This window comes from Homalodisca vitripennis, chromosome 2 (assembly GCF_021130785.1).
Source record: "Homalodisca vitripennis isolate AUS2020 chromosome 2, UT_GWSS_2.1, whole genome shotgun sequence".
NCBI lineage: Eukaryota > Metazoa > Arthropoda > Insecta > Hemiptera > Cicadellidae > Homalodisca > Homalodisca vitripennis.
Genome location: NC_060208.1, coordinates 116,934,635 through 116,949,461, shown reverse-complemented (window position 1 = coordinate 116,949,461; position 14,827 = coordinate 116,934,635). Strand labels below are relative to the sequence as shown.

Below are 14,827 nucleotides of genomic sequence, written 5' to 3'. Positions count from 1 at the left end.
GGTACACTTCATAGTATACAATAATTCATTTATGAGTTTGGAAATACCATTAACCTTTTACTGCAGAAAAGTATCTAGAGTTTCTATTTAGAGCACTACTAAAAAAGCAGTTGAAAAAAGTAACACTTCAACATATTTACAGGCCATGAATGATTTAATGAGCATCAATAATAAAACATAGATTAAAGGATTAAATGTCGAATCCTATAATAATATTCAACAATATTAATTTAATAAACTTATTATTAAATATACTGTAGGACCTTATTCACTTATTATTAATCATCCAAGCCTCTTTTACAATTTCTGTCATATAAAAATGTTAAAAAAATGTCAGCGATGACAATATCCTAATCAATACGGAAAGGAGCATTAAATTCTCAAAATTCTTTGCATCGCCAAAATTTTCAACCATTGTTGTGGAAGTGGCGTGAACCATGTTGCTGATTAAAACATAAAATTCCAAATATTTATTTCCTCCGTTCATTTTTATATAAATACAATGAATGAGCTATGATCAATGAAGTCAAAGAATGAGTGTCTTCATATCTCGGTATAATAAACCATTGATTCTAAAATTTCGTGTTATCTGGAGCAATCATCACTTACTTCTTAAACCCCCTTTTTTCAAGTCATATCCTCAAATCTCACCGATTTTATGAACATTTCGTGTATCACAAATAATGCTCACGTTTCTCACTTCCACATCTGCGTACATAATAAAATAGCTATAGAAATGCATATAGTAAGCCTCAACAAAGTATCATTTGCCTGTCGAAATTAATAACCTACAATCTACAATAACATGAACATCCATGTAGTAAATCACACCAAAATACATACAAATCATTTTTCTACAGACCCATGTGAAAATGATAAGCCCTAGGTAGCTTAATAATTTACCTAACGTTTTAAGCTACCTACGTGTACACGATTGTATGTGTATTTTACCTAATTTACATAACGGAACTGCCATGCAAGTGGTTTGAGCAATAGAGTTAACTACGGCAAACTTTTTCTTTTTCTACAGGCCTTCGTATTGTCTTCCACTGAAATTACAGAATCCGGACCTTTGAATCATCTCCAATTACTTACTCCAATTACTTTTCTTTACAACTACGATGTCACGAAACTGCCATGATCCATGGATCATTCAACGCTAAATTCTAACACTACCTTTTTTGCACTCTATGGATATGCTGTGACTCATAGTGTAAGTTATAGTGAATTCTCAAAGCTCACTACCCAAAAAAACCTAAACCTTTTAGCAGGAAAACTCGATCATTCTTAGAGATGTCTAGATTAAATGTACATATAACCTTCCTTTATACCAAACCACAATTACAACTAATCTCTCTATTTCCTGTCTTTGTGTGTTAAAAAGTGATCAAATAGGATAGGAAATTAAATTATTAGTTTTGCCAAACACCAAGTATTTATTTCTATACATATTACTCATTATTTTAGGATCAATAAGTGAATGAATATTTATCTATTACAAAAGGTACCGCTTAAGGTGATATCTTAGACATTAAATAATACGAATAATTACATATAAAAATTAGCAAACCATAAAAAATTCAAAGTATGATACTGTTACAGTAAATATTATTTTAAAACAATATTGGTTTACAGCCCAATCGGTTTTCATTGCTTTCTTTTATTACAGATTGTTTTCGACGCCATGTTATATTTTAATGCTATAAGATAAAACAATCTTGAAATTTGAAATTTGAAATATAAAACTAATTAATGACTTATTTAATATGAATTGTGTCTTCACGAGTTTATTTATTTGTGCATGAGTCAAAATAGTGTTTGTTTTTATATGAATGATTGTTGGATTATGTTTTACAAATAAAAACCAAAAAGTGGTTGCTGATCTGTCAAGTGTACTCACAGTTTGGGTCTTGGGCTCTTCGTGGTGGTGATGATGCAGTAAGTGCAAAGACGCCATCAGCCAACAGCCATCACGTTCTCACCGTGACGTCACCATATCTAGCCATCGTGATTCAACAGGACACTGTGACTCGCCTAAGTGCTCATGTACTACTTTATTGTGTTCTATAGGGTCTTTAGTTACAGATTTCCTTCAAAATCTATACACACATATATCACATGTTTAAATGGATATGACTACAAAAAGCTATTTTGTAAAAAAAAATAAAAACAATATATATATATGTAAAACTAAGAAAGAAGCAAATAGGGATATCCAGGTTGTGAGTAAATTACTGGTAACTACACGGTGGTAAATTAAGAGCTAAAACTATCTACTTTGTAGCATATAACTGAGTAACAATACCCCATCAGTTCGTTAGGTAGTTCCTGTTCTCTTACAGTTTGCAAGTGATTTTCAATTGAAGACAATTACGATAAAAATCATTTGACAACGACAGTATGGAAATGAATGGTATATTCTTGAACACAGAGGACTGAATGTTCTGCGCTGAACCGGATCTGTTATACTTGTTCAGTGAACTGTTCCAGCTCATTAACTCAAGATTTTCACAGTAACCGAGCAGGTTCACACTCCCATCAAACCCAAAACAGGTCGCATTGAGACATATGTTACACTGAATTTTCAAGCATGTAACTTTACATAGTTTTTATACTGTTTTTATTTTCCAATCATTATTTTTCTCTCAACATTTTTTAGTTACTTTCAACACAAAACTGTTAAACCGAATACATACATTGAATCAACTTTTCTGTTGAAGCATAATAATCCATTGAGAAAATTATTATGCATGAATCTACAAAAGTAAATAAAGCACACCATTTTGCGTAAACGTTTTTAAATAATACCTTTTAAAGTAAAGAAACTTGCAAATACTTGGAGAAACGGGTATGGCTCGTTTTTTTTATATTTCATATATACGTTACCTAACTTGAATATAAAATATTAACTAAACAATGTTTTGCACCGTGTGATATTCCAAATAACACCCATTTGCTCTTAAGATTCTTTATAATGTTTTGTATAAAGAAGAGACTCACTCCGGGAACTTTACAGAATAATTAAATGTGTACCTATAGTGGTTTGTAATAAATTAAAGTAATATCTGGTTAGAAGAATACTACTCTCGTATGTTTCTTCTGTCTTCTTTCTGTGTTAAAAAATCTGAGACTAACATTATAGTTATCAATATTTATTTAAATTTCATTTATCATATTTAGAAAACAATGAATGAATAATATAATTGCATTAAGTTTTCATTTTTCTTTAAGAAATAACTCCTACAATCTAAATTTAACTGTTTTCATACAGTAAAATGTTCCGTAATAAATTTTGGGAGACACAACTTAAATTTTTAAATTGTTTGCCACAACCGTCGTTAAAATAAATTAAGTATTATAGTTAAGAGGATTAATGCTTTTATTAACCATATTGCAATACTTTGCAGTCAAATATTGTACGACTCTTGAGATAGATTTGTATCAAAACTGTCAAGTATTTTTGAGCCGGCTGTAGTGAAACGACCTTGAGTTTTACCCCATAAGGTTATTGTTAAATCAGCTATGTTTCTGAAAAACAAATAAAATATGGAGCAATATTAAACAGTTTAAAACTCACGCTAAGTGTATATTTAAAATGGGACATCTGCCGTAATTAAACGATCAAAATTGGGGTCAAATAAAAGAAGTTATTGAGCATTAAGTTCTTCTTACGCGGTTTTTGGAATCACGATGACCGCCACAAAATTTGGAATACATATTACTTTTATTTTTGGTTCATATATATATATATATATATATATATATATATATATATATATATATATATATATAATTATTTCATGGGTTGTTATTTTTTTATTAGATTTTATTTTTTCCAATTATAAGTGGTGTTTAGTAGATAATCATCTGACAAATTAAAACAATTTTTAAACAACTGTGGGCGTACTTTTTTTTACACAGCCCACAAAGTCAATTTCAACCAATTAAGACTAATGAGGAAGAAATAAAATCAACTCAAAACTGCCAACACAACGAAACAGTTTCTTTAATTGTAATTTTTAAATAAATATAAAACTAAAATATGTAAATGAGCAAACTATAAAATGACATTATAATAATACCTTTTGTTTTGACAACTAAAATAATCGTGAAAGGAACCAACAAATGATCAATTAGAAAGAAATAGTTGTATTATGTCTCTAGGAATTTTTTGAGTTCGGAACAAATGTGTATTCAAGTTTTGAAATGATACTATCCTTAAAAGAGATAAAAGTTTCTTTTCAATTATCTTGTATGAGTTTACTCCAAAATACTGCCTTTTCCTCATAGCACGCCAGACTTTTATTTGACTCAACTACTTTAAACAATAACGAACTATGGCGATATATTCTCGGCACTGTACAGCTTATAGCTCTATTATACTACACAAGAACTCTAAAAACCCTCTTCTATACAGTGCCAGTGACTGAGGACTCTGGTTTGTCTACAACACAAGGGTGTGAGGTTTGGCACGTCTGTGATGGTCGAAAAACACTCAGATATACATAATGTGATATTTGGATGGTTGGTATGCCTGTGGAGGTAGTCAGGGAACACACGGATGGGTAAATTAGTAGATCTGTTTTGGCTAGTGAGTACACGTACGTGGAAGTTGGTACGCCTGTGGCGCTGGCATGACTCTGCTGTGAACACTCCTAGACCAAGCTCAGACATGTTGGCCAGTAGGTCTACAGACTCCTCTCACAGCTGATAGCCTATGCCAAGCGTTGATAGCTCTTGCAGTAAAATATCTACGACTTAATCCGCAACAATGGTGTAGGACAAAATAATGTTATTGCTACAACTGTGAATAAATAACCATAATATAAGTTATAGGTGACTATAGCAACTGCAATAGTTTGATAGTTGATAATCTTGGAAACTATCAAATGTTTTTGACAGAGTTTTATTATAGACTTATATTTAATTCTTTTATACTTTATTCACAATAAGTAACACACTACTTTAATTACATGTGTTCAGAGTTAGAAATAAAATAATATTTGTAACGTAGACCCGTGGTTATTAAAAAATATAAAAATATAACTTAACAATATGTGAGATTGTTAAAACTACACCAAGGAGCACAGATTCGTCCAGCAAATGCAACTAAAATTATAAACTGGTATCAGGATAACAAAACAAAACAAAATGTAAAGGCTAATAAATTAATAAAACTTTCCATCATAGAAGAGACTACACATTTAATTTAAAGTAACTGATATACACTCGTGTGTATTTTTTTAAAGCATAAATGTCTTACCAATACAGTTATTCGTGAACTTTTATTATTTACTTCTAAAGTTTTCGTTATAACTACATAATTATTTAGGAATAAAATAACATTTTAAAGTTTAGTAACAAGTGGTAAGGTCTAAAGGTTTATATTCTGCTTTAATTATCTTTACGATACCAATAGCAAAATTGCGTAATGTTTTACTTGTAAAAGCAAGATATTAAATTAAGTGCAAACGAATAACTTAGTAATATGATATTTGTATGCACAATGTCTATATTTTTTAAATTGCAGTAGTATATTTATCTTACGCAGTAATACATATAAAATCTTCTGGACTTATTTGAAAGTAAATGCTCTAGGCACAAACATATAATACAATGAATACAAATATCTATTACTCATAGTCTAAATACAATAGACATTTGATTTTTGTGTCGATTAGCCTATCTTGTATTTATTTAACAATAGCGTGAATATATCTTTGTATAATATATTTTAAAGCATATTTAATGAAATTTATCCATTGAAATCGTTATGATATAATTATATGCAATAAAAGAAGAAATTAATGCAAGAAATGGAGTTTCATAATCTAATTTTAAAGTTATTTTAAGAGTTTCTGCTGCTAATTCTCAGTAAATAACTTTTACTGTGATTGTGTATTTTATAAGTATTTGATTGTAATATTTTCAGTCTGATATTACGCGTGATATTTTTCATCCATTACATACTCTTACTTCATTTTTTATATTCAAAAAAGCATAACTTAAATATATGCACATAAATACGATCATGTTTTTTTATTCATAGTCACGATGTGGAGCTATGCTTAATGCAATTGTAATAAATGTTTTTAGAAAATATATGTATTACAAATTGTGTATTCATTGTAAATTATTAATTTTATTTAACTGAAATCACTTTATGATTATTAGTGTTTATTAATCATTTATCAAAAGTTACTATTTATTTATTCCAATGCTATTAATTTGTACAGAAAAGTAAGTATAAACTTTTAGTATATTGAAAAACTGAAATTTCGGTGTGAAAATACTAATATCCCATTAATAAAGATATAAGCTTTCTGATTTTAGTGCTGCAAAATATTTTACTTAAAAATAAATAAACTTAAATTATATATGAATAAAAATAATTTCGTTTATACTAGAATTAATTACACCAAGTATTTTTTGTAAAGATAAAATATTAAGAAGTAATGAATGAAGAATCCCACATGAGATAAGAGCCACTAAAGATACCGACAACACTGAGCCCCGATAACCCGCGAGATACTGAGCTTGCTAGGGGCAGTGAGGGGGAAGAAAGAACGTTCGCTCTCTTGACGCATGCGCTGCCACCCTCCCCTCCCTCACCCACCAGACATACATCATTATATTAAATATAGAGTTACAATACAAACAGTTTTAATCACCTTGACTTCAGAACCTTCTTGTTAAAACATATCTACTATAATTTGTACAGATAGGCAGAATTAGATTAACAAAAATAGTATAATGACTTATTTGCACTGTAATAAGGGATTATAGAAATGTGATTTAATGTAGTTTAGTACTTGTTTCTACGTGTCGCATAGAAGGATTCACTGATATAGACAGAGAAGGATACAGAACAGAAATTAGAAACAACACGTTTGGTCAAATTGGACATACACCATCATAGAACACATTCTTGTCTTGTACAAATTTAATGCAAAATTTAAAGTTTACTGATTAAATATTTCCCCACATATCTTGCCACATTATACATTAACATTTGTGTTCATTAAGTAAGATTTTATAGTAATGTTCAAATAATATAAAATCCGGCGACCTTGAGAGGGTACAACAACGCAAGAATGGATTACAATCAAATCTTGTCACAGAGTTTTGACATTAACTTTCCACACTATATTTCTGTTTACTGGATGAATAGAAATTTCATATATTGAAATCTCTTATGATTGTGAAAATGTATTTATTCTAATATTTTCTCGTTGCTATCATTGTTACCCACAAGACCAATGTAAAAACAATAACTAAAGGGGGGCCAAATTCCATGGAGTGATATGCGCCTTCATCAAAGTATGTGTTGCTCATATTTAAATGAGGCTTCATGCAATTCAAAGTCTGTAGATAATTTCGTTGTCAAGATATCGTGCGTAATGACCAGACAAGAAGACATACAGACAGTAAGTTATACTTACAGAAAGGCAGATATAATAAAAAACGACAGACTGATAGATAAGCTGAGAGGTAGACAGATGTATATATGCAGACAGATAGACAAAACAGATAGATTAACAAAACAGATAGACACAGAAAGAAAAAAATTTAATTTGTACAGCCCCTGAGTGATCCTATAAGCTATTTGGAATGTATAATGTCATGTACATACATAAATCAGATATCTTGAAATAAAAATTATAATAAATTCAGTAAAGTGATATCTGAGTTATTTACCAGAAATTAACAATTTTGGTTCATGCAAATTATATAAATTGAAAAATCTCTATTTTTAATTCTTTTTGAACGATAGCATTAAAGCACCTAAATGAGTGGTTTCCTGTATTGTTTAATTTAAAATTCACTCAAAGGTTATCATTTTTATTATTTAGCCATGCTTTGCGTTTACCAATATTTTTGAAAACGAGCATAATTTTTTAATGTATGTACTAGAAATATATTCTTGAAATCCGAATCCTCGAAGGATGTCCCTTAAAGTTTTAAATAGTATATCTTGATGACACTTCAAAGTTTCCAACGTTCCAAAGTTTTCATTGTTCTATAGTTTTGCGGTCATTCATGCTTCGTACGAGGAAATATATAACTGACAACAAGTTAAGCGTTCAGATCTCTTGAAGATATTTTAGTTTGACTTTACCTGCTATTATTTAGTTCTTTAAATTTTATATTTGTATTCCTTGCATTTACTGAATAAGACGACTCCTCACAATAATGCAACAAATATCCTCTGTATAAAAAAAATATATCAACTTGATATATCTTATCTAAAGTACGATATATATATATATAAAGAAAAATTTGTTCATATTTTAAATGATCTTCTTTGTTAGTTTATAATTTCACTATGTATATACATTTGGATTAAAGTATTTTGTTTATCCCAGTTATGATAATATTGCTGATTAAAATACATTCGCCACCGTCTCACCCTATAATGTGTTATAGTGGAGAAGTGTAGCTTACATCCAAAGTGCAAACTCACAAAGGTTTAGACGAACAACAAAATAAATCGCTAGCTACAATTTCAGGTTTATTAATTTCATGAAAAAGCACAGAGTTATAAACACTATAATTAGTAAACCAATTACAAATCTTGTTTTATAAAATTTCTATCACAATAGGATAAATAAAAAAAATTATTCTTTTAAATAACGAACACATTTCTTGTGAATTCACTAAAAAATATAATAATTAAGACAATTAAAAAGCAAATTTAAAGGCTAATTTTTCTTAAAAATAAAAAATTACAAGGTTATTGTTTAAATTTTAGTATAAAAAATCCTATCCCAAAAAATATGTAGTATACATATATATAATATACAATATATAATAATAAACAATAAATATCCAATAAACGAAAGGCTCTTGCGCAGCTGGAGTTTTTAAAGTGCCTGTTCAATATGCTTAATCTGTGAGTCCGATTATTCAAAGTGTTTTAGTTTTCTATATTTTCATAAAAATAGACAAGTATTATTTATACTTGTGTAGGAACTTGGTGCTAATTTAAATGTAGAAGAGAGTATAATACAAAAATTCCACTCAATTATGTATCTAGTAAAAAATACATGATAACGGACTTTTCCCTTAATTGACAAATATTTATTATTTTTATGCTAAATAATTTAAAATTGTATAGCATACTGTAAGTATATTAATAAAATATTCTATAAATTTTTAAAAAAATAACCTATTAGATTTACAGAATAAAAATTTCAAACACTATGAAAAATCTGATGAATTAGCCTAATTACGCAATACTCAAGCAGTAAGGCTCGAAGATTATAACATACAAATAACCTTGTACATTTCACTGAGGATGACACAACTCCAGATATTTGGGGTTTTGTAATACACTATCTCCCGTCAGACTGATAGGTTCCTGATTTCAACAATCATAACTATAATAGAATCAACAAACCCTTTAAGCCTTAGCCTAGGTGTAAGATAACCGAACATAGAAAGTAAGGAATCACGTTAAATATTTGAAGAGTGTCTTAACAACACTACACCAAAATAATTAAAAATGGTTTTTTATTTGGTTTTTTCATGTCATTTACAAATTTAAAATTATCAAAATGTATCTGGGATACTTACTAGGTTGGTACTGTTTGTGTTTTTCATTTCAAGTGATATTTATTGTTCGCATGTCTTTTATGTGTTTTGTTACAATATTCTACATAAGATTTTTTGTGTTCAGAAGCTTAACACATACGTAACGTGTTGTTGAATAGTTGAAACAGTGTGAAAATGACTTTTATAATAAACTGGGATTATTAGTAATAAGTGCTCACTTTATTGAACATACTTACTGTAATTTACGCATCATTAAATTTTATGTATTAAATTTTTTTTAGGTTTGGAACCATTAATTCTTTCGACATATTTGGAGAAAAATAAAAACATCTAGAACATAATAATACTTGAGGCAGTAACTCAATACATGAATGAGTTATCGAGAGTTGAAATCAAACGTTACAGTTAACGAACTGAAAGTTTGGAATATAAATTTATTTATTTCCATATACAAACTGAATTTTACATATTTAATATAGTGTACGGAACAAATCTCATCATATAAACATGTAAAAGATTTAATTAAGGGATTTATTAGTCTCTAATAACATTCACGTGGTAGTGAAATCTTCCAATTTGAATTTCGATTATTTTAACAGTAGTGAGATAGTAATAAGCACCAATAATTCATATTATACCATTGGAATAATGTATATTTATTAAGTTATTTTATAAAATATTTATTACGTTTGTGTTTAAAAAATCTACCATTTATCCCACAAAGAAAAATGTCTAAATCATAGGTAATGTAATGAAAAGCACGTTGTACAGTATGTAAGCGTGCAACAGCTTTCACTTGAAATATAATTAAAAACAGTTTCCCTTGAATCAAGTAGGATATAAACTTGTTACATTAGATTTATGAATTTTACAGATAATACATTTTACTGTTATTCACGATTAACCATGTAATAAATAGCAAGACTACGTCATGCTAGGCTATTCTGGGGCCAAAGTTCAAGTTTGTAAGATCATGTTTTACTATTTCAATTGTAAAATGTCATATAATTGTAATAATATAATTTCCGGACTTATTTATTCTGTGATTTCTCGTTGCCATTATTGTGTATTGCCATTATTTTACATATAAGACAAATGTAAAAAAGTACACTAACGTATAGCTAAATCCTATAGAGTTCCATGCAAAATGCCAAGTCTATTGGTTAGTTTGTTTTCGAGATATCGTGCTTACGATAATAAATACATTACATTACATAATTACATTATTATAGCTCGTTAAGTTGTTCGCTTTGTTGATGCTCAGCCAACTCGAGATTGTTTTTCTATTTTGCTGTTTTTCATATTTCTTAAAATCTTACTTTTAAAACACTAAAAGATATCTAAAAATAATTGATTGGCTTTTTCACTATGTAATGAGTGTATAAAATGTAAATTTTAGGTCTCGGTTTAGAAATACAATGTTGTATTTGAAACATAATAATATCATCAATAGGTGGTAATTACAAAAAGTCATAATTAATTGATATAAATAGATTTCCAATTAGGTCATATTTGTTTATTACGATTGTTCCTCTCCACTGTATACATTTGCTATTCATTACTTATTCACATTCATGAGCTAAGAGACAAAACCATTTGATGGAATCAACAAACTTGTAGTAATCATCAACATTTATCATGTTTAATAATATAACAGTGACTTCGTTTATCTCATCATTGATATTTATTCAAACGTTTATAAATCCGTATTCAGAAGTTTTTAAGGAATAAATTAACTTATTTGTTATAATTTTAATTACATTTCAAAAGATCAAAATACTCAACACTATAAAAGTAATGAAGACGATATATACCTATTTACGTGCTCAACCGGGCGTCACAAAAGTATTTTATGGTAAATGAAGCCTTAGTAAGGACACGGTAAATATTTTTTCGGGTTAACTAAGTGGAAGCGAGACTGCATAAAATCGTTGAGAGTAACAGCTGACATGGGCCGGTGATGACGTCATCAACTCCAGCTGACGAAGACACGCCCCTACCCGTCCATCATCCTCGCCCTTAAAACACTGTCGTACCATGGATGTTACTATGTTCTGTTAAAGCCGACATACGCTGTTAACGAGTTGTTTACACCAGCAGAATTGATCCTTACCATCTGTAACTCCCATTGCAATCACACTGGTATAAATGTATCTCTGTTCCGATAAAAATATAAAAATGCTTCATAAAACCGACAGTAAATTGAAATTCTATTTGTGCATCATTCTCATTTCTTTAACATTTTATATAGTGAGTATTGCAATGATATGTAAAGGATAACTTAGTCTGAACAGAGGACTGCGCGTCTCTTCCTTACCAACACATGTCCGTGTTTTCAAAAGGGTGACTTTAGTAGGAGGTGGGAATGAGAGAACAACTTCCGCCTTACTTTTATCTCCCAAGTATATATCAATATTATACACTGTGTCAGAATTTCGTTGCATGAGCTGTCATTGATAGCTACAACAGGAGTAGTTCCTATTTAATAAATGGAATTCTTTAATGTTTTATCGCTAGGAACAAAGTAGCATGATTTTGATTAAACTGGTAACTTCTAGTTTTACCTAAAAAACCTCTAAAGTGTACCTTAAAGTAAACCTAAAACCTTTAGTGTATAAAACCTCTAAAAATACATCCTCAGTAAGCCATGTGTAGCAGTAACTTCATCGTGCTCAATGATTATTTTGAGATTTGCAGTTAATAACAATTTTGTAGTTTTCTTGATGTCGTTTTCTCATGATTTCTTTATGACTTTGTAATAACATGTCAAGTAGTGTTTGTGTCTCTTCTATGTACATACTTTATATAACAAGAAAACTTTGTATGTATTAGCTTATACAGTTTAAGTTTGACATGTTGCCTGCGACAGACGACTAAGGGCGTGTCGGATTATATTACTCTCAAGATTACTTAATATAGAACATAAGTGAGTGTTCACTAACATTTACGTTATACTAGGCATATTTACCTCATGTGACTTTAATTAAGACTATTATTTGATATAAACGCGGTTCTAATAAATACTACTTATTATTTCAATTTTATTCGATAGAAAAGTAAGCAAAAATCTCGATGTCCTAATTTTGTGCCTTAGCATGTTTGTTTTTTATTTAAAATTTATTCATGACATATTGCAGATATCCATTTTGTAAAAGGTCAAATTAAACTTTTTTTAGTTAATTTGAAACTAGATTTGCCTGAGGACAAGATACTTGTTCAGTTAAACTGTAAGAATATGTAACTTTGTTGAATTTTTATATTGGGTTTGTGATGGTTGCACTGAAACCTCCTTTGCTGTCTCTGGTAAATATTTTAGATCAAAAGTTGACATAAGAACATCATGATTTCTTTTAATACTAATAACTATTACTAACTAACTAATATTTACTATTAGTACTAACAAAACATGTTTCAGCAGTTTATTCATCTCAATTCCAGCTGTACGCATAAATGATATGATACTTTGCACTTCTTACAGCACTTGATAAGCCAGGCTTAACAATGCTTACTGAATAAGCAACAACTAGTTTATTACAAATTAATTTCATAAATTCCGCATCAGTGGGTATTAAGAGATTCAACTGTTCAGGTATTCATGTTATTTCCGTTTCTAACACATAATAAATATACAAATATGTTAGAGTTATAGCTTCATAGTTAGGTAAATCAATGTAGAAAGTTACAGTTGGACTTGAGGAAGAAATTTTGCTCAATAAGAGACGAGAACCGGTCATCCTGTATCTCTCAAAATAGCCTACTCAGTCGTCGTGCGAAGCAATGCTTAGTTATTTTACATACTTTTGAACCATAGGAACTGCCAAATTGTTGAATAAAATAGCAGATTTAATTTTTAAAAAACAATCTTAGTCCTAGATTTACTTTTTGTAAACTGTTTAGTATTGGCGTGATCATCGTTAAATATTTATTGTTTTTAACATTCCTACGTGCCTAAGTTTATGCTTCAGAGTTTGAAACGTGAAGAAGACAGCAGATACCACTTCTTGAAACGTCGAGTTTCAGTAATTCCTACACCTAACGACGTAACACTTGCAATCCTGTAATGTTCTAAAACAGGTTTATAACTATTGTTTTTAATTTTATTAATCAAAACATTCACGTACTCCCTGTCAATATAATTTGATTAGACACAATTTTAAAGACAGTTCTTTATCGTATTAATGTGTTTCTAAAATTGTAAAGTTTAGCACAAGTAAATGCAATGATGTAGCACCTAAACGATCACTTGTATTGGAGTGGAAGAAATGTGACGAGGGAACGAACACGTCAGCTGTTAGTACGGGTGTGAGTATATCAAAGTGATGACAATAAGTCACTTGGCTGGGCCAGTACCGGTACTGTTGATGACGCTCTCAGCCGCCTGAGTTACGGCCGCCACGCCTCAGTTGAACATTACTCCACAAATGTTACACTAACGCCTTCATCTCTCATATATATCACCGACTGCTGCTGGAATGCTCGTCGATCCTTGATCCATAAAAGTGTGAGTTTATCTTATTTTTCAACCGTGTTTAAATAATATAAGAATTGCAACCATTCTAATTTCATTCTACTTCAGTTTAGTAACAGTTTATAATAACAGTAATTTGTGTGTGGCATAAAACCTCACACTTCTGAAATATAATGCAAGAAAGGATCATAATACTATGTTTAACGAGAAATAGGTTTCGAAATATAGGTTTCGATACCAAACCTAAATTATTCTTTATTTTCTCAACAAATGTTGATCCTGTATGCCAAAATAAAATCATTGGACGGAATAACAAGCCGATGTTAGTAAGAAATCACATATTTGTATTTCTTACTGAAAATTCGTGTTTGCCAATACTTCAGTTGCTTGTAGAGAGTAAAATTCAACCTTTGTAATACAGAGGCAGAAATGTTAATACAGACCATTTTGCACGATTCTCTGGAATGAAATAACTTTTAATCGATCAACAGCTGTCTTAATCACCAACCAGTTAATATTTAAAACCCAAAATATTAAGCCTTAGAAATGAGTGTATCCCAGAACGGCCATTTTTAATACATACTTAATTAAAAATGCAGACTTAACGTAAATTCCCGAAAATGCCACTATGATGAAAAAACATTGTGACTATCCCGCGAACAAAGTATAACATAAAGTATTGAACGTATATAGCGTTTTCCAAAAGAATGTCATCCTCCATTACTTTTCTCATACCAAGTGATACAATATCCAATAGTACTTCTTCGTATTAAAGTTTATTACAATGTAATAGTATATGTGCTG

At 29.8% G+C, this 14,827-nt stretch overlaps 1 protein-coding gene across 6 annotated transcripts in view; it reads right to left on the bottom strand.

Annotated features, from left to right (window-relative positions):
* LOC124354623 (regulator of G-protein signaling 7-binding protein) overlaps positions 1-14,827 on the bottom strand; it is a 516,079-nt gene that overhangs the window by 41,137 nt on the left and 460,115 nt on the right. Inside the window, exons 1-2 of one of the 6 annotated variants that reach the window (XM_046805229.1) lie at positions 6,474-6,523; positions 1,901-2,099 (exon numbers count right to left, since the gene is read on the bottom strand). The exons of 3 other annotated variants lie outside the window; for them this stretch is intronic. In XM_046805229.1, the coding sequence (XP_046661185.1) occupies positions 1,901-1,957 (57 nt within the window). In that variant the 5' untranslated portion in view covers positions 1,958-2,099; positions 6,474-6,523. Of the gene's footprint in view, positions 1-1,900; positions 2,100-4,605; positions 5,180-6,473; positions 6,524-14,827 lie in introns of those variants that run through there. 2 more of the 6 variants (XM_046805228.1, XM_046805227.1) reach the window with 2 other exon arrangements.